Source organism: Cheilinus undulatus, linkage group 23 (genome assembly GCF_018320785.1).
Source record: "Cheilinus undulatus linkage group 23, ASM1832078v1, whole genome shotgun sequence".
Lineage (NCBI taxonomy): Eukaryota > Metazoa > Chordata > Actinopteri > Labriformes > Labridae > Cheilinus > Cheilinus undulatus.
The window spans coordinates 21,872,897-21,897,476 of record NC_054887.1 but is presented as its reverse complement, the minus strand read 5'-3'; the positions used below and the strand labels follow the sequence as shown (position 1 = coordinate 21,897,476).

General features: G+C 39.4%; 1 protein-coding gene across 3 annotated transcripts in view; it reads left to right on the top strand.

The window, feature by feature from the left end:
• Positions 1–24,580, top strand: part of anks1b (ankyrin repeat and sterile alpha motif domain containing 1B) — a 360,504-nt gene that overhangs the window by 179,639 nt on the left and 156,285 nt on the right. For all 3 annotated transcript variants that reach the window (XM_041780709.1, XM_041780708.1, XM_041780710.1), the window contains one exon: positions 14,772–14,928. In XM_041780709.1, the coding sequence (XP_041636643.1) occupies positions 14,772–14,928 (157 nt within the window). The remainder of the gene's footprint in view (positions 1–14,771; positions 14,929–24,580) is intronic.

Here is a 24,580-nt window from a genome sequence, read left to right as displayed (position 1 = left end):
AAAACAAGCGGGGCACTGAGTGCCCAGCTTATATCTTCATTTGACTGTTTTTATTCAAGCAAGCATCAAATAAAAAAATCTGTTCAGCTAAAACTGTGTTATGAAAATCCAATTTATTGAGCAAATGTTTTGTAGTTGAAATGTTTCTGTATTACTTTCCAGCTGATCTGCAGCATTCACACAGAAACGAATGAATGTCTGAACGCATGAAACAAAGCCAGGCGTAAATTTGTTTAAACTCATCTGGGCTTTGAAAGAAAAACACTTTGTTTGAGGAAAAGGCTTCACTACATGGAGGATTTTGATCAAAAAAAGAAAAGTATTTGTTTAAAAAATGATTGTATTAATTCACAAAAATGATCAGAAAACAGGATCAAACATGGATGAACAACAGATCAATTCTTTATTTCATTGTGATTCTTTATTTCTTTCTTATAGGTTCATATCATCATTACCACTTCAACCACTACTGAGAAAATTTACCAAAGGCTGTTTTTAATTTGTGTCTGACTCTGTAACTGAAAAAGAATCTGATGGTGGTGGCATTTCAGTGATGAGTGCTGGGAGGATATGGATGTGATGGATTATCATCCAACAGTGATCCAGTTCTCTTTCTGTAAATAATATAAAATATAAAATGAGTTCAAAAGTAATGGATCCATAGTAGCATGAATCTGAATTTGAGGGTGCTACAAGCTTTATGCTATAAAGAAGGAGGCTGGGGTGGAGGAGGTAAAGCTTTGGCAGCTGCAGCAGCAGTGTGGTGCATCAGCATTAATGCAAGCAGGGATTAGTGAGAAGTACTTTATGTTTAAATACACTGCTGTTTTGAGAGGAAGAGATGTGATTGGCTGTGGGAGGTGAGGGGCAATAATTGGCTGTTAGCTGATCACAGCTGGGCGTATAACTACTGTGTCCTGCATGAACAAACGCTAAGATTCATAAAGTCAAAGACTGCATAGGCAAAAATGCAATTGTGCCTTTCTACATGGTAAACCAGTATGTATTATTAAATTATAAATCACTGCCAAAATGAAGCTGTAATGTATTTATAATGTTTTGGACTGACACCAATGGTTACAGGAGTTTTGGCTTTGTCAAAGTAGATTCAATCCAAAGGAGTTATGGGGTAATATGATGTTAATGTTCATACACCTAGGTGACTAAGAGGAGACAGTTATGATGATAAAGGTTTAACTGATGAAGGCATCAGTCGAGACCTCAGATGAAAGCCTCAGAATCTCTTCTAGACCTTGGAACTAACAATATTTTTAAAAATGTATTTGAAACAATATAAACAATAAGAACATCCTACTTATTACTTACTTATATTTATAAAGAAAATTTTAAAAAGTATGTTTTGAACTGAGTCACTGTGAGGTCTGACTGGTTGAATATGTTGGTCAAATTTAACACTGTTATTAGTGTTAGATCCAGCATAGAAATGTGGATATGTGCAAGTTATTAAATACAGCTTACTTAAAACTTTAAACCACGTTTTGAACAAAAAGAAAGGTTTGGTCCATCCAGTGTAGTAGCACAGTCACATCTGAGCGGCCTCTTAAGATGTCTCTTCTCTCTCCAGTGCTTTAAAACTTCTCTCCCACAGCAGCGGCTCTCCGTCAGCAGCCTCTCGCTCTGGCTGCTCGCCGTGTCTGTGGGATTAAGCGCGGAGCCAAGAGGAGCCACAGTTTGAGGTTTGCTGCATACAGCAGCAGTCACAGGGAATGTGAGGGTGTTATTTTCTGAGGAGTGACTGTCGCTGTCCCACGGGTGGCTCAGGGAGCTGATTTCTGTGGGATTAGCCAGCCATAGAGGGAAATCCGATTCTGCAAGGCCATCCCTGACCAACCTGCCCTTCACTCACTCTATTTCACTCTTTGTTCTCGCTCTATCTCACCTTTCCCAACACAGTGTTTGTCATCTTTTTGACTCATTTACCACTCCTATTTATAGTCTGGTAAACATTGCTCAAAACATCCTTGTTCTTAATCAAGTAACCAAAGGGAAAGAAGCTTTCAGACAAGGAAATACACCCTCCAACATCCTTGCTACAACTGCTAAGGTGCAACTTGTTCAAACATTCATCCCTCTATTTCCCTCCTCTCAATTGAGGCAGCATTGGCAGCTGGCTAAGCAACGCAAAGGTATTCAAGATGTCCCTGATAGACCTTTGGCCTAGGTCTCCAGCTCCGGAAAGATACAGTCCAGCCCCTTTTATGTGTTTGGCTTGGATCTCTTCCCACATTAGCTCCTGTCCCCTCCTCACCAGGGAGGAGATGTTCTTCAAGAACTGAGCAACAATGTAAAAGTGAGCAAAGCTAGACTTCTACCTTTGTTTATATGCTCTTAAAGTTGCATTTGTTATTGAAAGAGGGATATTATAACAACATCCTGTGGGTTTTGTCAAAGAAAGGCAGCTTTTTGAGTGGTAATTCAAAGCATGGAAGCAATTCAATGTGCTTTACACAGGCTGATCATTTGATCTGACGACAATGAAAGCAAACCTACACAAACACAGAGGAAAATGATTTCATTGAAAAGAAAAACTGCTGGTATAAAAAGGTAGAGGATCTAGATAGCATCATTGATTGCAAAAAAAGACGGAAATGTCATCTTTCAGAAACGAAGGGACGCTAGAACCAGTGTAGTTTGCCTCCACTCCAAGAGGTATTCAATGACCAGACAGAGAAAGTGACAGTATTTTGATGGGTTGAGAAGAAGGGTAGGGTTGATTTTGACCTTGACCATCATGCACCTCCAAAATGGCCAATGTTTAGTTTGTCCTTGAGTCAGAGTGCACAGTAGATCGAAGTTAGACTAAGTCAGAATACCAATTTAGTACTTGTTTGTTTTGTTTTGTTTTGTTTTTTGCAGCAGAGATGTTATGCATAACACATCATGCAAACAGTTAAGGGCCATTTTTTTTAGAATAATTTGCAAAAAATCCTACAGTTTTTCTTATTAAAAATGAGTGGCATAAAATGGTCATTCCCTTTCAAAATGTGAGTCAATATGAGTCAAAATAATAGCAATTAGATATTTTTTCAAAATGGTTCAGCCCTAGACAATATCTCTTAGTGTTTTTGAAATATTGCATTTAAATAGAAGTGAACATAAGACCCAATAGCATTGGCACCTGACCTATGACCTCCAAAGTCTAATTGGTTTGATCCAGAGTCAGAGTTGACATTTGTGCAAGGTTTGAAGAAAATCCCTCAAAACACTTTTGAGAGATGGTGTTTAAAGGGAAGGAATAAACCAGAGGCCCAGAAGCAAATACCTCTGGCCTATGAACTCCAAGTCTAACTAGTGTTTCCATGATTTGGAGTGGAAATTTGTGCAGAGTTTGGAGAAAATCCTCAAAATGCTCTTGAGATGTTGTGTTTCAGTGCAAGGAATAAACATGAGGCCCAGAATCAAATACATTTGACCTTCAAAGCCTACCTTGTTTATCCTTAGGTTGGAGTGGAAATTTATGCAAAGTTTGGAGAAGATTGCTCAGTGCGCTCTTGAAGTATTGTGTTTCAATATAAGGAATGAACATGTGGCCCAGTGGCAGTAACATCTGACCTATGACCTCCAAATTCCAATTGGTTCTCAAAGTAAGGAGGGACATTTGTTGAAAGTCTGAAGAAAATCTCCCAACATGTTCTTGAGATATCATGTTAGAATGCAAAGGATGAATGTAAGGCCCAGAGGTCTTGTTCTCTAACCTACGACCATCAAAATCTAATTGGTTCATGGTTGAGTCAGAGTGGGCATTTGTGCAACGTTTGAAGAAAATGGCCCAACAGGTTCTTAAGATCACCTTTATAAGAATGGCCAGATGGATGAATGGACGACCAAAGAGCATACTGTAAGCATAGAGGCATTAAAATATGGCCCTCCCCCTACTGACTTGTTCCATCATATGCCATAAGCTCCACCTTTACATGTTGACAGATGGGCCAAACTTTAGCATCAAAATACAGGCCATTTTTTTCTCATACACAGTTTCTGTCACTATAGTTAGTTCTTATGGACTGCTTTATGTTCATTTCTCTTAGAGATTTAGTTTTAAATAGTTATTTGATGCTAAAAAAGAGGGAGTAACTACATGATTGACAGTTGTGTTGAACAAAACAATCCTCCAGCTCCAAACACACAATATGTCAGCGCCTGTCTTTGGAATTGTCTAATTTTGAGAAAAATACTTTTTTTTTTTTTGCAGTCTCTCTTTAGCTCTGTCCTCTCATGACTGCATGTCCCTCTCTGTCCCTCCCTCTCTGATGGCCTCAGAAGGTCCATTGTCCTCTGCTGTCTGCCCCTCCCTTTTCTTCTCTAATCAAATCGCCTCCATGAGGAAATGCCAGCAAATTATAGCCTCTATTCATATCTGATGGCCTCTGAACTCTGAGTACAGTGAATGAGGCAGCAGCTCAGGACAGCACAGGGTTAAACTGAAACAGAGAGTAAGAGTCACAGGATTTAAAAGTTTAGGATCCCTCGGACGTGACCGAAGCAACGGCACATTTCCTATTTGGGTTATCAGCCCTGCACACGCAAACAGGCAGCATATAGAATACAAGCATTCATGCATACACAGAGAAAATATGCACTTAAGCTCTCACATGATCACAACTGCAAGCAGACAAACACCACGCAGATATAAGCACACACCGTAACATACAATCCTCTGGTCACGTGCAGGCGCCGTCACACACTAACACACACTCTCTTAAACATTTCATCTTGGCCTTCACAGTCGACGGTAGCTGCATATGACCTGCTAATTAGTGGCCAGAGGAGGCCTCTGTTTGTCTGCTCGCTTCCTGCTCGGCTCAGACACAAAGTTTCTCTGTGTCCTATCTCTGCTCGGAGATAGAGAGGGAGGGAGACAGGGTGGAGGGAGGGAAATGAATGAAGACGGAGAGTGTTTGTTTGTTGGAAGAAGTGCTCAGATGGAACCCTAGGAAGGATTTTCTGCCACTTTTTAAAGTCATCTGACGGCTTCAGGGATGGGGGAAGAAGAGTGAAGACTCATCAGAATATCAGGTAGCTAAACCTGTCATTACAATTATAAAATAACTTCTTCTGGAGATTTTTATTTGCTTCATGGCTTCATTCTGGACCTGAGGTTGTTTCCTTGGACTTCACTGGCTAGAAGAGTTGTTTTCTGTAAACTTTTACCTTGTTACATTTTTGTTTTAGCCATTTTCTCATCTTTTGCCTCACATTTCTGAGCCTTTCCCATGTGTCTGGTGTCTTAGAAAGTCCCAGCACTCCCACTTCCTCCCCTTCCTCTTCCTCAGAACATTTTCCTCTTCCCGCTCTGTCTCGAGCTCGTCTCCTCTGGATTCCCTGTCAGAGTAAGTTCCAGCTGTATTTCAGCGTCCTTTGATCCACTTGTGTTTTCTTCCCCCATTTCTCTCTCTCTCTCTCTCTCTCTCTCTCTCTGTGTGTGTTTATGACGGCTTTTGTTACCCCCCGTCAGCTCTGGCCTCACTCTCTCTCTTTCTTTTTCCTGCTAAGCTGATGGGATGGAAGCTGGAGATTTAAAGAAGTGGGAATAATATGTGAGATGATGTCAAAGTGAAAGAGAGAGGGAGAGATTAGAGGCAAGAGTATGGATAAAGATTTTGGAAGAAGGAGAAATTAAATTAAGTACACGTTAATGGTGCTTTGTCATATCTCGGTTCTTTAAATAATAATTTCAGGCACATTCCCCCATCATTTTCTGCTTTCTATCTCATTAATTCTCCCAGTAGACACTACAGAGGTATCTCTTTCCTGAGTTTCTCTCTTTCGGAGTCCTTGGAGTGCCTTCTTTCTGCTTCTGTTAATGATACGACTGTACCTGTGGCGTTTTTATCTTCCTCCCTTTCAACTTTCATTATTAATTCATGTCGACAACTTGGTAATTACTGTTCACATCAGAGCCCAAATTACTTTCATTAGGAATATTGAAGTTTTTTGTTTCAATCATAGTTTCATTTCATTTCTTATCCTGTTGGAAATAATACTGCATTTGAATCTGCTTTGACTTTAAGTCATTTTAAAACTTAATTTAGATTTTTTCCCAAGGAACTGTACCCTCTTCCAGCTTCGTGCAACCAAGCAATCTCTTGCATTTCCTGCTGGTGATAGAGGCAGTATGTCAACATCCGTACGAGCAACCAGGTCACTCAGAAATCTCAGATTATGCAGGAAATTGTACAAGCAACCTGCTTGAAACCTTCATTTACATGCAGCAGGCAGTAATCAGCTTCTGTTGTTTGGAGGGATGGCTTTCTTATATGTTGTGTGGTTGTGTCTAATTGGTGACAGCAAACTTTAGTGACTAAGTTGTCAAAGGAATAAAAAACTGAGCACAACTTAGAGGCTATTTCTTTAGTAGCATTCTGAGTGAAACTACAATTAGATTTCTCCATTTGATTGAAAGATCCATGTGTTTGCAACAGCACTTCCACTTTTTAAAGTCAAGCCCCATGGCTCAGGATTTCTACAAGCCCCAAAGTCTGGCGCTGCAGGAGTGCAAAGACTCTGCAATTCCACAAGTGTCCACTTGGGGCTCACTCCGAAAAAGAAGGAATCCTCATTAGGTTCGTTATCAAAATACCCACCTTAACAGCAGGATTGCAAATCGACAAAAACAGTTATGGTGTCCAAAGTAGCATAATTACCTAAGTCATGATTTAGGGTTTTCAGGAAAACAGAATAAAACACATATTTTGGCACACAGGATTTTTTTTATACTGTAACAGTAAGTTCTACCAGATGTGTGAAAAAGTTTCTTAAAAAAAGCCACAACAAGGACTACATAGCAAATAAAAGTGACTTAATAGATAATAATTAAAAGATGACTTAGGCATATAGTGATTATGGTTTGTAACAAGCCCTCTAAATGGCTGAGGATATAGACAATAAGGCACATTGAATCAGCGGCATTAGGAGAGTAGAGTTAGGCATATATCACAGCTTGGCTTAGGCAATTATCCTATGAGGCTAACAAAATGCAAGGGTAGGAGTTATACATAAACTAGTTGTATTGATAACAACCTGGGCTCAGGCTTAGAGATAGGGTGAGGAGCTTGGATATCTGGAGGGAGCACAAAGTAGAGCAGCTGCCCCTTTGTTTGAAAGGAGCCCGTTGAAGTGGTTCAGGTGTCTGTTGAGGATGTCTTCTGGTCTCCTCCCTATGGAGGTCTTCTGGGCATGTCCAACTGGAAGGAGACCCCAGGGTTGACCCCATGCTCACTGGAGGGATTATATATCTCATTTGGCCTAGGAATGCCTCACAATCCCCCAGAAGGAGTAGGAAAATGTCACTGGGTAGAGGGATGTCTGGGCCTGCTTACCCTGCTGCCACCTCGACCCGGCCTCGAATAAGGGAAAGCAAACGGATGGATATATTGATGGATGGATATGCTGTCTGTTTTTTGTCTGCCACATCAGAAAATATTTTTCACAAAAACTCACTGATTTTATTTTGTTAGTTTGTCCTTCAAGATCTGCTTGTACGATAAAGCTGTTTTGTAAATAGAGACACTGTTATCGGCTGCACTTATGAAGTAGAATTCCAGCCTATCAACCACTCACTGGGCTCTACACTTGAAGGCTTCAATCCCATTCACACTCATTCATTAACTAATTCACGTACACACTTCACCGTGATTCACAACATCTCTACATTCGTATTTTAAAAAACTGATCCTCCCCAGGATCCAAACAAAAATAGATACTATTAGATAAAGTACTAGGTAAGTGTACCATGGTTATTTTCGTTAAGATGTGCAAATCTAATTTTGATTGCCTCAAGAGACTGAGATCATTGGCTCTCAACTGGTGGGTCTGGACCCAAAAGTGGATCATGGAGATGTTTTCAGTGGATCTCAAATGTTTGCTTTGAAAAAAAGGTGGCAAAGCTCTATGATCTATGACATAACAGCCATACAGTTTATTTTAATATCTTTTCCTGTGATCACCTGTAACTGTTGGTTGTTTTGTCAAAATTTCAACATATCTACAGTGCTCAACAAATTTATTAGACCACCACCTAAAGTAATGTTTATGCCACATCTGCCCTAAATTAACAGCATTGGTAATTACCAAAATCATTTTTTATCTTTCTGCAATTGTAAATACACCAATATGTAGAAGCTCTTTACCCTAAATGATGTTTTTAATGCTAAAATATAATTATTATTGTTATCCATGAATTTTCAAATTTACTGATTTACAAAAAAACTGAAAAAAATAGTAAAGCACATTATTATTTCTTGATTAATATGTCAAATTATAGTTATTAACTTGCATTCCTGAAAAGAAAAATGAGTTTTAGTGGTTGAATGTTTTGCTTGATTAATTTCTGACTTCTCAGAGAAGCCCAGTGAGCCAGCTCAAATTTGGGTATAAAAAGGTGAATTCAGTTTGAAATTCCTCATTCCTGTTCAAAATGGTAAAACGTGGAGAGCTCACTGAACATGAAAGAGTCCGCATTAAAGCACTTCATGATGCTGGATGGTCCCTGAGACAAATATGACAGGTAGTCTAATAAATTTGTTAAGCACTCTACCTCCTTCTCTATGGATAACAAAGCTGGTTTTCCTTTAATAACAAGGGAATTCTTAAAGATCTATGAAGGGGGGGGGGGGATTCACACATTTTGAGTAACTGAGTAAAATGAAATGAATGCTGTGATGATGGCCATTTCATTTTTTTTTGTTTGTTTGTTTTGCATCTTTATTACGTTATAGTTTTATGAAGTTGTTGAACATTTTGAGAACTTCAGGTTTATGATTTCTCCTTAAGGCAGTACAAGTCTATCCAAAGGCTTTACTGGTTGGAGTCTGCTTTTCTGGGCCAGTTTTGGCTTTGCAATCCTTTCTGACATTTTGCCCTAGACTTTTTACTAATCTCTTGGTTTTTAGACAGCTCACTCCTCCTTCTCACCCCCAGGTTCTTATTGTTAGTGTAATGCATGACAACACATTTTATTTGTGAAAGAATGATTTTGGTATACGATACAGTATTGTCATTATCATTAAAAGTATCATAGCAGAGAGATTTGTGCCAGAAATCAGTAAATTTACACCACAACCTCTGTCTCTGCACTGATTCAGAGCCAGGCAGGTGCATTCTGGCCAGAGTTCACCGTAAGGTCAGGGGGCAGGCTAATTTGCTGGAGTGCTTGTCTATTTTTCACTTGAACCAGATGCAGCAGGAACAAACATCCTACCTGCTGAAGGTGTGTTTTACTCCGCATTTCACTTCTCTTTAGTCCTGGATGATTAAAAAAAGTCTGTGACTGTCTTTCTACAAGCAGAAACAGTTCAATCCCCCATCTGTTAGTGCAGCGATGCTAAAGTTTAGTAAAGTATCCAATGATAGACACGGTCGTATTCCTGCCAAGTGTGTCACAGTAAAAGCCTCCAATGCCTAATCATCATTGATGACTCATTTTTTAGAGCAACATCAGAAAATGGATTGTTGTTGACAGGACAGAAAGATAACTTTACATAACAGAAAATAAGATATTAGTACTTGAAGAGTTCAATACAGGATGAGAAATAGAACTGAGAACTCCCTGTCATAACAGTGGCTTAAAAAAGAGTTGTAACATAGCAGCATAGCAGATAAATGATTCCTCCATTCATGTTGTAGCTTTTTTTCCCTTGTTTTCTAAATTTGAGATGACCATATTTCTTGAGAGTGGGCATGGCTTCGGCTCATATTCAACAGACACACACACACCACCCCATAGCAGATTTGCAGATTTTTCTGCCTCAAGATTTTGAAGCTTAATTTCATAAACTTAGAGACGTTTCTCATGACTAAAATTTGGCCTGATGATTCATCACACAGCGGCCTGTCATACAACAAACCCAAATTACAGATGTTAGCCTTAACTAACAGACCTGCTGCATAAACATAATCATCTGCATGACTCATGAGGTAAGCCTGTACTTCATGGGCATTTGGGGAACAACCATCTGACTTTCATTCATGTGTGAAGCTGATTAAAACCTAGTCACATGTACAGTATGCATGGTTTTGTCCAGTAAAATGTCAGATTGTATCTTCTCCTACCCTAGTTATTATAACACCTGGTTTCTGGTTTACATAGTGTTTAAAAAATCAGGTCATTCCACAGAGTAACCTGTAAATAAGCTCCCTAAACTTGTAAACACACTGTGCCAGATGCATTTTTCTGCTTGTCCACATTACTGAATATGGTAAAGACTCAAAGGAGTGTGAGGATGATTAATTGCCCCTTTAATCTGAGCTGTCAGGCGAGTTTATTTTTCAGAGTAGAGTTTTTATGCCCCTGAAAGGAGCAGCTCTGTACAGCTTCATCAGAGCACTCAGACTTTCACCGGACTCTGAGAGTGAAATGTGCAGCTAACCAGGCTGTCACATCAAATCAGTGTCAGCTGAAACCATGCCACCTGCAGAGCTAAGACATAAAAGATTGACTGCAGCTCCATTAGCTAGTAATGGTCACCTAATTGGGTGCTGATGGAGAAAGTAAGTGAGGAGGGGGAAGGAGGAATGAGAGGTTAGGTTTTTTGGGTTGTTCTAATAAAGTGAAGGGTGAAAAAGTCCCAGATCCGGTATAGAGGTTTGTAAGTGAGAGAAATCATCAAGGGACTGATTGCTCTGTCAGCCGGCATGATTAATGCATGTTGAGTGTGCTCTGTGTGTGATTGATGGCCTGGTGCAGTCTGGGTAATGTAGTAGCTGATGATGACAGAAAGAGTAATGGCTGTTGAATGGAGAAGGAGGAAATGGGAAGGCAGAAAAGAGCAACTCAGAGGGAAACATGTTCAGAAGAATAGAAGCCACACCCACAAGTTATCACCATGGTGACATATTAGCCACTGATCCCATTAGAGAGGGTATAACCAGGGGCATGATGCCAAGTGGATCCACAGAAATGATGATAGAGTGTTGCACTGTGGGAAATATTCAGACCTCCAGAGGCTGAGAAGAAATGTTTTGTCTGTTTGGGTGAAATGACGCTCGGCCCTGTAACCTTTTCCCCCGCTTCACATCACTCACTCTTGTTTTTCATTCTTTCTGGGCGCACAGCTGCCGCAGAGATAAGGGACCTTTTGGCTCCTTTGGGGCTCAACCTTTTCACCAGAGCTGCAAAAAAGTGCAACCCAAAATCCAGCTTAAACACCCAGAGAGAACACAGATCCCAAAAGAAGCATTTTATCTCATGTTTCTCTGAATTAATCCTCTAAAATGAAGAGTTTCTTACAAAATGCTGCAAGTCCCTTGGGTAAAAACATCATTAATGTCTTTAATTAAGTATGCAAATCATGATTTAAGCACTTGGCAGTGCTATTACAGCTTAAAAAGGTTTACAAACAAAAACTGGAACATCATTAATTAAGACGTTAAAGGAAGAACATCCTGATATTTACAGTCCAATGACATGCAAAATAAATAAACTTTATTTTTGGTAAGCACTGGAAAGGATGGAGGAAACTGTTTTTAGAAGTAATGTTTTTTCACCTTTAATGTGAATAGGAGCTTGATTAGCAAAATTTGTCATTTAAAGAACACAAAAAAGCAGCACGAGTCAAGAGAAATGAAAAAAGGTGCAGAGTGGACGGCAAAGATTGAGTCCCAGATCTGTAGATGAATTGAGCTCGACCTGAAGCTATTTGGACTCAGTGCTGTGTTTGATCTCTTGTAGAGATCAAATCTGCAGGATGAAGAGGTCGCGGCTGTTTGGATCACTTACTAGGAGATTGAAGTAACGGGTAGAAGGTGCAGATTTAATAACAACACATAAGACACTTGAAAGACATGCACATCACATCAAAAGCTCAACCTGAAATTAAAAAAAATAATTAAACCCCCTAACTTTTCCACAGTCCTTTACCAGTTAATCCAAGGTAAACTGATATACAGTCATGGACGAAAGTATTGGCACCCCTGAGATTTTTCCAGAAAATACACAATTTCTCCCAGAAATTGTTGCAATTACAAATGTTTTGGTATACATGTGTTTGTTTCCTTCATGTGCATTGGAACAACACAAAAGATCTGAAGAAAAAAGACAAAATTGACACAATTTTACACAAAACTCAAAAAATGGGCTGGGCAAAATTATTGGCACCCTCAACTTAATATCTGGTTGCACCCCCTTGGGAAAAAATAACTGAAACCAATCACTTCCTATAACCATCAACAAGCTTCTTACACCTCTCAGCTGGAATTTTGGACCACTATTCTTTTGCAAACTGCTCCAGGTCTCTCAGATTTGAAGGGTGCCTTCTTGCAACAGCAATTTGAGATCTCTCCATAGGTGTTCAATGGGACTTAGATTCAGACTCATTGCTGGCCACTTCAGAACTCTCCAGCGTGTTGTCTCCAACCATTTCTTGGTGCTTTTTGAGGTATGTTTGGGGTCATTGTCCTGCTGGAACACCCATGACCTCTGATGCAGACCCAGCTTTCTGACATTAGGCCCAACATTGCAGCCCAAAATCTTATGATAGTCTCCAGATTTCATGATTCCTTGCAAGGCACCCAGTGCCAGAAGCAGCAAAACAACCCTAAAACATGTTTGAACCTCCACCATGTTTGACTGTTGGTACTGTGTTCTTTTCTTTGTAGGTCTCATTCTGTTTTCTGTAAACAGTAGAATGTCATGCCTTTCCAAAAAGCTCTTCCTTAGTCTCATCTGTCCACAAAATGTTTTTCCAGAAGGATTGAGGCTTACTCAGGTACATTTTTGCAAACTCCAGTCTGGCTTTTTTGTCTCTTTGTCAGCACTGGGGTTCTCCTCGGTTTCCTACCATAGCGCTTCATCTCATTCAGATTACGACGTATGGTCCAAGCTGACACTTTTGCACCCTGAGTCTGCAGGACAGCCTGAATTTGTGTGGAAGTTGACTGAGGATGTTTATCCACCATTCCAACTATCCTGCGTTGCATTCATTTTTCAATTTTTCTCTTCCGTCCACATCCAGGAAGATTAGCCACAGTTCCGTGGGTTATGAACTTCTTGATTATATTACGCACAGTGGACAATGGAATTTCAAGATCTCTGGAGATGGTTTATAACCTTGAGATTGTTCATATTTTTTCACAATTCTGCTTCTTAAGTCCTCAGAAAATTCTGGGCTCTTCTTTCTCTTCTCTATGCTTGGTGTGACACACACAGGTACACAACACAAAGGTTGAGTCAACTTTTAGACATTCTAACTGGCTTCAGGTATGATTTCTAGGTTGCCAGCACCTGTTACCGCCACAGCTGAGTTTAAATGAGCATCACATGCTTGAAATAAAATGATTTACCCACAGTTTTAAAAGGGTGCCACTAATTTTGTTCAGCCACTTTTTTGAGTTTTGTGTAAAATTAAGTCAATTTTGTCTCTTTTCTCCAGATTTTTTGTGTTGTTCTAATGCACATAAAGGAAATAAACATGTGTATACCAAAAACATTTGTAATTGCAACAATTTTTGGGAGAAATTGTGTATTTTCTGGAAAAATCTCAGGGGTGTACTTTCATCCATGACTGTAGATGCTGTTTGGACTTTTTTGTCTGTTGTGTTTGAAGATTTTTTCCTCTTTTTGCTATGTCTCTCAGCAGTTGTTTTGCCCCTTTCTCTGATTTTTTTTTCCCACCATGTGATTAAACCCTGAAGCTATCCCACCATCAAAAGACAGACTCAAACAACACCTCTTTTATCAGTTAGAGAGTCAGCATAGTGAAATAAAGCGACTTTATCTCATATTTGAAGTTCCCGATTTTAAAGCAGACCTGAAATATAACACAAGATTTTCCAGTTTTGACATTTAATTTGGCAGCATCATTGTCAGAGAAAGCCCTTAAACTTAGACACTGAGAACTGTTTTTCCCATGTTGCTGTAGTTTCACCTGAAGCTGCTGTTCAGCAAAGGCAGTTGGACAGCAGGAAACTTAACATAAATGTCTCTGTGTTATTGCTGATCTTTGCCAGTCTCAACAGCTTTATAACAGAGGAATATTGGAAACTTTTTTGGTCCTTTGAGAAAAGCTTCAGCTAAATCTTGTTGATCACAGAAAACAGAACCCAAAAGTGCTGGAGGGACCCCGAGTGACTCGACAGTAAACTCTCAAGGATAATAAAGCAGGAAAAAAAGTTGAAGCTTTTCCAACAGTTTTTATTTTTTTCTTTGAACGCTGGCCTAAATCTTTTCCGATAATCCAACCGTTTGGACGAGGCTGAACTTGAATGTAGCCTTGAGCTGAACTGAGAGATTACCGATCTGATGTGTTGGCTCTCTTTTTTTTTTTTGTAATGCACCTCCAGTAAAGGTGAACAAAAAGATGGACACATTTGGCCCTGGATAACAGCGCTTGCCACACATTTGAACACCCACATCAGATACCTTCTTTTCTGCTTTTTTTGTTGAATTTTGTGCTTACAGGCCTCCATATTCAGATTATGATATCAGAATAACCTTGTCTATAGTCCAGCTCTTTGAATTCTCGCTGAGTGAAAGGGCTCTCTGTTTTGCTTTCCAACTATGATTAATTACCATAATTCATCATTTATGGGTCTTTTGGATGGGATAATAGGCCGACATGGCTTCAGTACATAATAATGTAATTAGTATTATGTTTGTGTTGAGGCCAATGAGTGTAACACTGCTGGTAGTTCTTGTTAGTGTCACTCCTATTTAACAGTTATGGTTTGGCTTACAAACTGTGCACAGTCAGCTCCTGGACTGTGATCAGTTAGATAAATTCACCATCATGTTTCTCTTTTTTTGTGTCCTCCAGAGTTCAAAGCATTCAGCAGAGATCGTCACCTCGCCGTCCCTTGATGTTTTCCTGCCAGAGGACGAGGACAATCCATACGAGTCGGTGACCACAGCCGTCACACGCAAACCCTGCTCACTCGATATCAACCACCAGCTCAACGCCTGTCCTCGCAATGGTAGGAGAAAAAGAAACTAAACTTAATTCATCATTACCTGTTGTTTCAGATTCAAATACAAAGAAAATACCACTGATTCATTCTGTTTTGAAGATTATTTTGGGGCTTTTTGCCCAAATAATACAGCATACATGTGAAGACTTTTACACTTGATATTCTTATTTTCAGTCCTTTAAAAATAGTTTGAGCATATGGCATCTTCCAGAGAGTTCGTGTTTACTGTTTTCACAAGCAGTAATCCATATGATCATCCCACTGTTGTGTTATCACGACTTTAGCAGAGGACTTGAACCACCTGAGTACCAAAAATATTTCTGTTCAAAGTTAACACAAGTTTTAAAGCAATATGTTGGAGTGTAAACATGTGGGCGAAGGTGAGAGGAAAATATTTTAGGAACCATACAATTTTGAATTTTTATCTATAGATTCAAAATACAAACTGGCAGATCTACATTCTGCTTCTTAACTCTGCTATAGGCTTCCAGATTAAAGCTACATTGGCCGCTATAAGCATCTGAATATCCGACTTTATTGTGAATGGCCAAGTTGCATTGTGGGTAGGGTGGCCACAGTCCCAGAATTTAATTCTCTTGCAGACTAAATTAGATTGTTCACCAGGATTTTCCAAAATCTTGCTGAATTCATTTTACCCTCTACCTTTACAAGCCTTCCAGAGCCAGCTGCTGAGAAGCATCCCCACAGCATGATGCTGCTACCACTATGCTTCACAGTGGGGATGGTGTGTTTGTGGTGATGCGCAGTGTTTGGTGTCAGCCAAACACAGCATCTTCTCTGATGGCCAGAAAGCCCCATTTTGGTCCCATCAGACCAAAGAACTTTGTTCCACTTGACCATGGAGTCTCTCACATGGCGTTTGGCAAGCTCTAGTCAAGATTTAATGTGAGTGTTCTTGAACATGTAGAATCTCTCCCCTCTCAGCTGCTGAAGCTTGTAACTCCTTCTGAGTAATCATATGCGTCTCGGTGACCTCTCTCACTAGTCCTCTTGCAAAGATACTCGGTTTATGAGGGACTTATCTAGGCAGATTTACACATGTGCCATATTCCTTATATTTCTTGAAGATGGATTTAACTGAACTCCAGGCGATCTTCAGTGCCTTGGAAAAATTTTTTGTATCCATCCCCTGACATACTTTTCAGTGACCTTTTCTCTGAGTTTCTTGGAGTGTTCTTTTGTCTTCGTGGTGTAATGGTAGCCAGGAATACTGATTGACCAGTGACTGGACCTTCCAGACACAAGTGTCAACTACAATCAAAGAGTTGTTGGCTTTTTTGGCTAAATCACACTAAAATGCTAAGAGCAACACTGTTAACATTACAAATGTATTTTTCTTTTAGAATTTATCCGTATCAATATATTATATCTCTATAGCCTTAAAGTATTCCTTTATAATGCAATTCTCCATCAGACTAACAGGTTTGTTATGACCTATTGTTGAATACCACAGAACCAGGGCAAATATCTACACCCACATCTCCCAAGACTTTAAATTCTGCCCAAATAAGTAACTTTAGCTCACTTTTCCACTAGCATTCTCACCATCTTCAAACATTTATGTCCCAGTTTAGGATTCAGTTTGAGTTTACATTCGATTCTGTTTCCTGTGTCTCATCACTTGTTCGCTCTGCTGCGTTTTCCCTCCGACACCCACAACAACAAACACCCACATTGTGCTCTTCACTCTGCTCCCATATCCATGCTACACACTGCACGTTGTCAGGGCAACTGCATCACTGGCTGGTGAGTCACCTGTACGTTGCCATGGGAACTGTCTTGCTAGTGACTCCCCCCTCCACCGCCAACACCACCAACACCAACAGAAGCAAAGAGAGGCTACTGTAGCGTCTTATTTCGTGCTTGTGTTCGCTCATCTCACCCCATATTTGGCTGCTAGATCTTGTCTCTGATTGGCTGAAGTGTAGAGGAGAGATAAACTGTCAATATACAGTGCAGATTATATGTGTCTATGTGAAATGGGAGGTTTCCTTCCTAATGTCAAAGTGTCTTGGTGGGAAATTGCTGGTCTGACGTAAGTGAGCAGTGTGGGAGTTGTGTTTGTTCTGAGCTCTCTGAAAGCTGTTACCTGGCCAAATGAGTGAGAGACATAGAGGAAGAATGGAGACAAGAGTGAGAGAGATGTCAACACATAATGAGAGATGGAAAAACAGGAAGCAAAAGTCAGAAAAAAACGGAACTTGGGGAGAACTTTATATATTTGCTGATAATGAATGCAATGTAGGCTGAAAACTGTCTTCTTGCAGAAATATGGACTACGAAAAAAAAAGATGTGAAAGAGTGGGAGACAGCAAGCGGGCAGATTGCACATCCAGGTCGTCTCGGGCTAAACCGTCGACACGAGTGTGAATCTGTGACGCAGCAGGAGGGAAAATCCTGGATTCCTGCTCTGAGTCCACTCACATGTTGGACTAATTGGACATGGGTGTGAGTCAGTGCCTCTTTATCTGCCACAGAGAGGAAGGATGTGATGATGAGAGGAAACAGAAGAGGAAAAGGGACAAGCAGAGAGAGGGAGAGAGGGACTTGGTGCATTACACTGCAAAAAATTACCCTTTTTTTAGACCTGTCAGCTCGTTCTCAAACTCCCCTCTTTGGCAAGTGCAAGTCAGATAAGATAATTCAGTTTTTTCCAATGCTATCCAACTTACTGAAGCATTCCTTTTATTATCAGATATTAAACTTGACTGAAAGTTAGAAATGAAACTTAAGTTTGTCTTTGGCTGTTGCAGGAACTGCTGTAGATCTAGGAATACTAATGAGGACATGTATCCTTACACTTATTTGACTGTGTTCTCCATTAATAAAGAGTAAACTCAGGGACACTAGTCTAGGTCAGGTTTGTCTCCAGGCTGTGGCTCCTATAGTTTCTGCCTCTATCTACTGTCCTATGGTATAAAGGCATAAAATGGATTTAAACAGATCTAAAAAAAAAAAAAAAAAGGCTAAATTAACTTGTTATCTTAAGATCTGGATGGACAAATTTATCATGGCAAATTAGCATTGGCATCCCAAGGTAATGAGAAGAGATGCAAGTAAAATAAAATGTATGGATGTATGTCTAACCGAGGCTCTAGTGGAAAGAGGATGGAAAAAATTAGAACACCCAAACTATGGTCACCAAACAGCAAGCAACTGTCAGCCAGTGTACCAGGAACATTAAATTTCATACAGAAATGAGCAAACAAAGTTTTTTTTGTAACTGTTTACCACACTATAATGAGTCAATGCTAAGCAATCATAACAGAACAGGAAGAAGGAAATTAAATTCCTATTGTTATGTTATTTTAATCATCTTCCTTCACAAATTGCTGCATGAATGTTCTCCATAATTCAGGGAATTTTGAATTTTCTAGTTTTCCTGGGACAGGTCCCCCAGACCCCTCTCTGATTGACTTAATGTAATTTCATAAACTCTGTGCTGTTGTGAAACACTTATAACATCTGGGCTACCAAGTTGCCCAATAAAAAACCCTTGCAGCCAACCCTTATTTTGACTGTCTGCACTGACAAAAGCATGAATCTACTTTTTAATAGTTAAATTTTAGAATCAGCTCTGCACACCTGCAAATATTTGTTATGATAAATATTCACCAGTAATGACATGTTAATCAAATAGAGGCTTTCAATGTTCCAGAAATAATCAAATATGGGCGTTTATGACCAAAAATTGGTTAGGGGTACTGGGAAATCTCATGCCTTTCATTTCTGACTGTGCAAAAGTGGTGTTATTTATTGTCAGTTCAGGTCTTAAAAAGGTCTTAAAAAGGCTTAAATTAAAAAAAATGTAGAAACCCTGAATAAAAGCAGAATGAATTATAAAGATTAAGTCATGATTATAGGACCTGTACCTGTAGTTTTAAGGTAATAAAATGTGAAATTAGTTATCAGTTATTCAGGTCATTGCTGTGGTCTGATTGCATGGGTCAACTCTGCAGATCTCCATTTTACATTAATATTATGTATAATTTAATGTTTAGTACCTAAACTCTTAATGTCATGAGTATAGCAAAACTAAATACTGATTTAACAGTACTGCAGTGTTGAATGATGAATTAAATTTTCTGATGCCTCTCAGACTTTAAAGACATAAATCAATCACCAATAATACATTTTACATTGTAGACTGTAGATCTTGTTGGTATTTTAAAATAGTATGTTTAATAAGCTGCCAAACACCAATTTAAAGTTGAAGTTATGTTTTTGAAGTGATTCATCTTGTAAAATTATTTCTGGTATTTATCATTTTGGACTTTATTCTTCAAACAAAGTTAAAAAGTGGATGATGTGGCTTTTGCTGATTCCTTGATATTAGATAACCTGAGCCCATGGGTGTTTTTGTCCTCTCATGACCTTTATACCAAACCTCAGCAGATGTTCAGCTGATTATCATGAGACATTAAGATCAGGGTGATCGAATTAAAGATAACAGAGTTAAAATAGGTGAACAGCAAAACATTTAAATCAAAATAAGGACTCAGGAGGTCAAAAAGAGGTTTTTATTTTTTTAGAAATCCTTAACCTAACATGAAATCAAACTTCTGTAGGGAGTAAAGTGTGAAATATTAGGCTTACACTTTCTAGTAACCTTATTTCCAGTTGAAGTGGTGTCTGGTTTGCTCTTCTTGGATGTTGACATAACTGCATAACTGCCTTTTATAACTTTTTTGTGTTGCATTATGGGTAATTGTTAGCACTTCTGCCAACTATAGCTTACAGTGTTTTATTAACAAGTTTGAAGTGAGTTTGTACAGAGGCTGGTTGTGTTAGTTTTCTGATAGAGGGATCAACTTCTGCCTGATATTCCTTTTGAAATTCTTTTATGATGGTTTTGTCCACATCATAGTTTGGATCACTGCACCATATGGCCTACAGACTAGAGGCTGTAAAACCTTTTTAAAGTAAATGTACAATTGAATGTCATCTGCAGTAAAGAAGAAACATTAAAAATTGAACTGAAGAGTTGGCAGGGCTCTATATGTTTATTTGCAGTGTAAGCTTGCCTGATATCCACCTGTCTTGTTCTGCCGGCCAGTTTTGTGCAGCTATGTGCTGCTGCAGTCTATACAGCAGCCCTGCAGAGCTTCAAACAATCGGGGTCGCTTTATCAAAATCCATCTGGTGGCTGTCACTCGGCCCGGCTGCTGCTCCAACACCAGGGAGCTGTTTTCTATGAAAGTACATCAACAAACTTCCTGCTGCGGCTTCTTCTAAAATCTCTTTCCTCTTTGTTCTCTTTTTATGTGACCTTTCTTTCTCTTTTTCTTTTCTTCGCCTACAGATGTTGTCCTGAAATTTCCCACAACCTTTTAAAAGCTTCATCACAATTCTGTGTTTTGTATTCATGAAACATCTCGTATTGCGCCATATGTCGTCTGTCACTTCTGACAGTGAATAGATGAATTTTTTCCTTTAGGATGCAAAGTATGCCGAGTACAGGCGAGTGTGCATAATCCGACTCCTCAGGAACTCATTTTGTACATTAAAACAGGATTATACTTTGTATTAGAGGGATTCTTCTCAGCTGGAATATCATTTGTTACAAATGAAGGAGTCCATCTCAGCTGTAACACTTGGCTGCAGACATTTGTATGCATACATCATTTTTTGTATTTTATTTTTTCTTCATGTATGCCTTAAAGGAAAAGCATGTCAACCTTCTGACATTTTCTTTTCTTTAGTTTTTATTTTTGCCTTTCCTATTGAATGCATTTTTGAAATAAATGGTGTTAATTTTCAATTTATGCCCAGCAAGCCATGTGTGTATTTGTGTCCAGATCAGTCCTCATAAATCATACAGTATCAACAGTTCAGTATAATCATGCAGTACAAATATAATCATTGAGCTGATGGTGTTTGTCAAGCTAGGTAAAAGCCAGCATCCTGGCCAACAGCTACAAAAGTGGAACAGATGAATGAGGAAGGAGCAGGCAGATTGAGTGCTGACAACATGTTAATAAAGTGGCTGTTACCACAGACTCCATGACAGATCTCTACATGGACTCATATGTTACTGTTGGCTATTTTGTCCTAGAGAAGTGTGTTTTGGTCTAATGTTTGGACTATGTCATTCAAACTATGGGGCTCCATGGTGATGCTGTCTTTATGTTTCTGCAATTTAGGCTCGACTTAAGGGTTCCTATGGATCCTTGAAAAATCTTAAAATGGCAAAAAAAAAAAAAAGTCTTGAAACGTCTGATTTGTATCAGTTGAAAGTCCTTACATTTTAGAAGGCATTTTGACTAAGGTATGTCTTTTTCCAATCTTTGTTTTCTAGTGAATGTAATTATCTATCTGCAGAAATAGATGCTTGAATATTCTACATAATTCAGGAAATTTGGAGGACTACTCTCTATATTTTATCTGACTCTCACTGAACCACCTTCCAAACCCAAGGATGCAGACAGATATTTCAAACAGTATCACATCTAAGTGCCCCACTGACAATAAATGTACCTATACAAACTGTTTTTGAAGGTATATTGTTCTGTAAAATTTAAGTTTCTAAAAATCCCCTGCTGGCGCCTTGGTTGAGTCTTTTTCTGTGGGTGTTTCTGACTTTCTTGCTGCTCTTGAAGAAACCTTCAGTCGTGCAGTCCTTTCCTAGTGTTGTCCTCCTGTTTCAGGTGACACCCTCATTGGCTGAGGCTGTTGAGAGTACAGCACTTGGCTGACCCTCTTGAGTAAAAAGCACCAGGAGCTAGTGTCCACTCAGGATGAACAGGCTCCTCACATCTTTGAGTTTGTTTCCTCGTGATCTCTGTGTCCTTCAGTTTTATTGGAACTTATACAGACTACACTTTTGTGATTCGTCTATATTTTTGGATTCATATTTTCCTGTGCTCTCAGTGTCTTACAGAATTGGATTTAATTGTAGTGCCATCTGCATTCTTGAGGCTGAGATGCATGCTGCAAAACCATCGATCAGCTGATGTGATCACTTTAACCACAATAGGTTTGAACCACAGGACTGTGGTGCTGACAGCCAGCATGCTGCAAACCAAAGCATTGCAAAAAAAATGTGATTGTGGAGACATGAAGACAGGCGTTGCAGCAGTGAGCAGGGACCTCTCAACCTCCAGTCACGTATGGAGCAGACAGAGAGCGTTGCCAAGCGGTTAGAGCAGAAGTATCTCTTCTCTGCTATCGACCAACTCCTCCCGAGATAAACACACACTTGTCTTCAAACGGTAAACAAGCTGCTGTCGACGTGTACAACAGGAAAATACAAACCTTTTGTGTGTTTTGGTGTTTGTGTGTCATCTATAGGACCTTATCTCTGTGAACTTCCTGTTTATCAAGGTTAAATTTAGCAATTTCCTGTGCATTTTTGCACATAGATAGGTACTAGTTCATACTTTTTTTTTGTTGGCAAACATTGGCATTTGCACATAGTCCAACAACATCAGTTACCTTAAAATATAAAAGGCTCACCCATCATGTGATTTGGTGCTTTTCTGGATATGTAAAGTCAAGAGTCTTTGACACAAGTTCATATTATCTCTACTACCTGTTGGGTTTATGAACAAAGGCCTCGGTCTCTTGTGTCCCACTCTCCGTCTTGTATTATCTCCCCGCCGAGGTGGGTGAAACTGATGTTTCTGTGTCTCGCCCCATTTATCCCACTTAATCTCTGGGTGTCTAAGGGCAGTGAGTAGTAACTCCAGGGCTTTGCTATTAAAAGGGTCGAGGCTCATTGACTTGTTGAAAGAGACACAGTAGAGAGGTTCTTCCTCTTTGACATCTGGAGAAAAGCAGTGTTTTGAAGTTTGCATCAGCTTTAATGTCAGTGTTCCACACTTTTTGTTTTAGTTCACTCTAGTCTTGCATTTTGGTTTGTGCTGCTGTTTCTTATGTAGGATCAGGGGTGGGAGTTACAATATGCAGTTTGACAAGACATGAGACAACACAAGATGAATAGATACTTAGCATAATGATACAATACCATGTGATACTATATGATATACTGTGGCACTGCAGAATACATTAAAATACCATACCATATGGTCATGAAGTCCCGACTAATGAACTGAAGTTAGAAAAAAAATGCCTCATAAAGGTTATGTTAGTTTTTATGATTATTTAGAATATCAGAGAGTTGCAATGAGGAACCTGTCACAGATTAAGCTGATTCTGACATAAAGGGAAGGTTTTCTCTCAGTCTTTTTTTTTTCACCTGAACAGACAAGCGATTGGTCGATGTTTTGGTGTAATCTTGGTCGACCAGTTTTTCTTTGGTTGACTACAGCCCCACTAAATATCATACCATAGCTTTCTGCCCTTTATAACACAATATTACAAATCAAAAGAAAATGCTTTTAATTGCATATCTGGGTTGCAACCCCCTTCTTCCCCTAAAATGAAGCTGTGATGGGATGATATGATGTTTATCATTGATTTATCTTAGCTTTGCAGCGATACCAGCAAGTTTATGCTACTACGGAGTCTTCACCTGCTAACCTCTTTTATCGCCACAGCCCACTTCTTGAAATCATGGAGGACTTAAAACAAGCAAATCATCAGTCAAAACACACCTTTACCATACTCACGCTGTTGTAATACAAGTTGCTGCAGTGCTGGGATCAAGACGGCTCATATTAAAGCCACAGACAGGCCGACGAAGGCGCTGTGCAAAGCGAGCTTTTGCTTCATGTTGCTGTTATTACAGACAACAAACTTAGAGAGGGGAGAGCACTCCTTTTACCTCATTACTGTCCTTCATATGAATCACACAGATACAAGCGGATGACATTTGGCTTGTGCTATGGCTGCTCTTTAGTGTTGCAGCGAAACATGCTTGTGAATAGACTCAGACTGAGCTGCTGTCTGTTGCTTTGTGCATTAATGACGGTGTTGCAAAAATTTCATACCATAGCAGAAATTTTACCAGTGACAGTATTGATACTAATTTACCACCCACCACTATCACAAGCTATTGCCAGCCAACCTTCTGCCACCAGCTGGGGTGGGTTCATCCTGTCACACAAAATAAGTCAACAAGTGAACCAAGACACAAAAATTTTCAGTGTGTCTTTTTGTTATTTTGAAGCTGGGACTTCACCTGCTGTTTAGTGTCAGAATTAATAGCTAAAATAACAGTTTCACTAAACTTGCCCTCAAGGATAAAATAGCCATTAAAACACATTTTAGCTCCGACATGCGTAACATTTATATTTTATATCATTTGTGACATTTACTTCCTTCATTTTCTTCTCTATCCTGACATCACTTGCATGAGAAGATGACGTTTATCTTATCTTGACTGGCAGTGAAGATAACACACCCTGTTAACACTTTTCTTTTCAATTTAAGACATTGCACTGGGAGCTAAGCTGTAATTTGCTTCTCTGACATGGAGAAGAACATGTAAGGGAAGCTGCACAAGCTGAACATGTATAAATCATATGAAAGACTGCATGTCAGAGTTGCAGAGAGGCAGAACCGACAGTCTGAAGAACTTGTCTGAATCTGACAGGTTTTGTCTTGTTAGGCAGAAAGAGAACAGCTGAACTGAATGTTGGAAAGAGTCATGCCTTCCATGAACAAGGCTGCATGTACAAACCGTGCAGCTAGCCTTGATGCACGTGGAGATACTTCTGCATAAACCCAGCCTTTT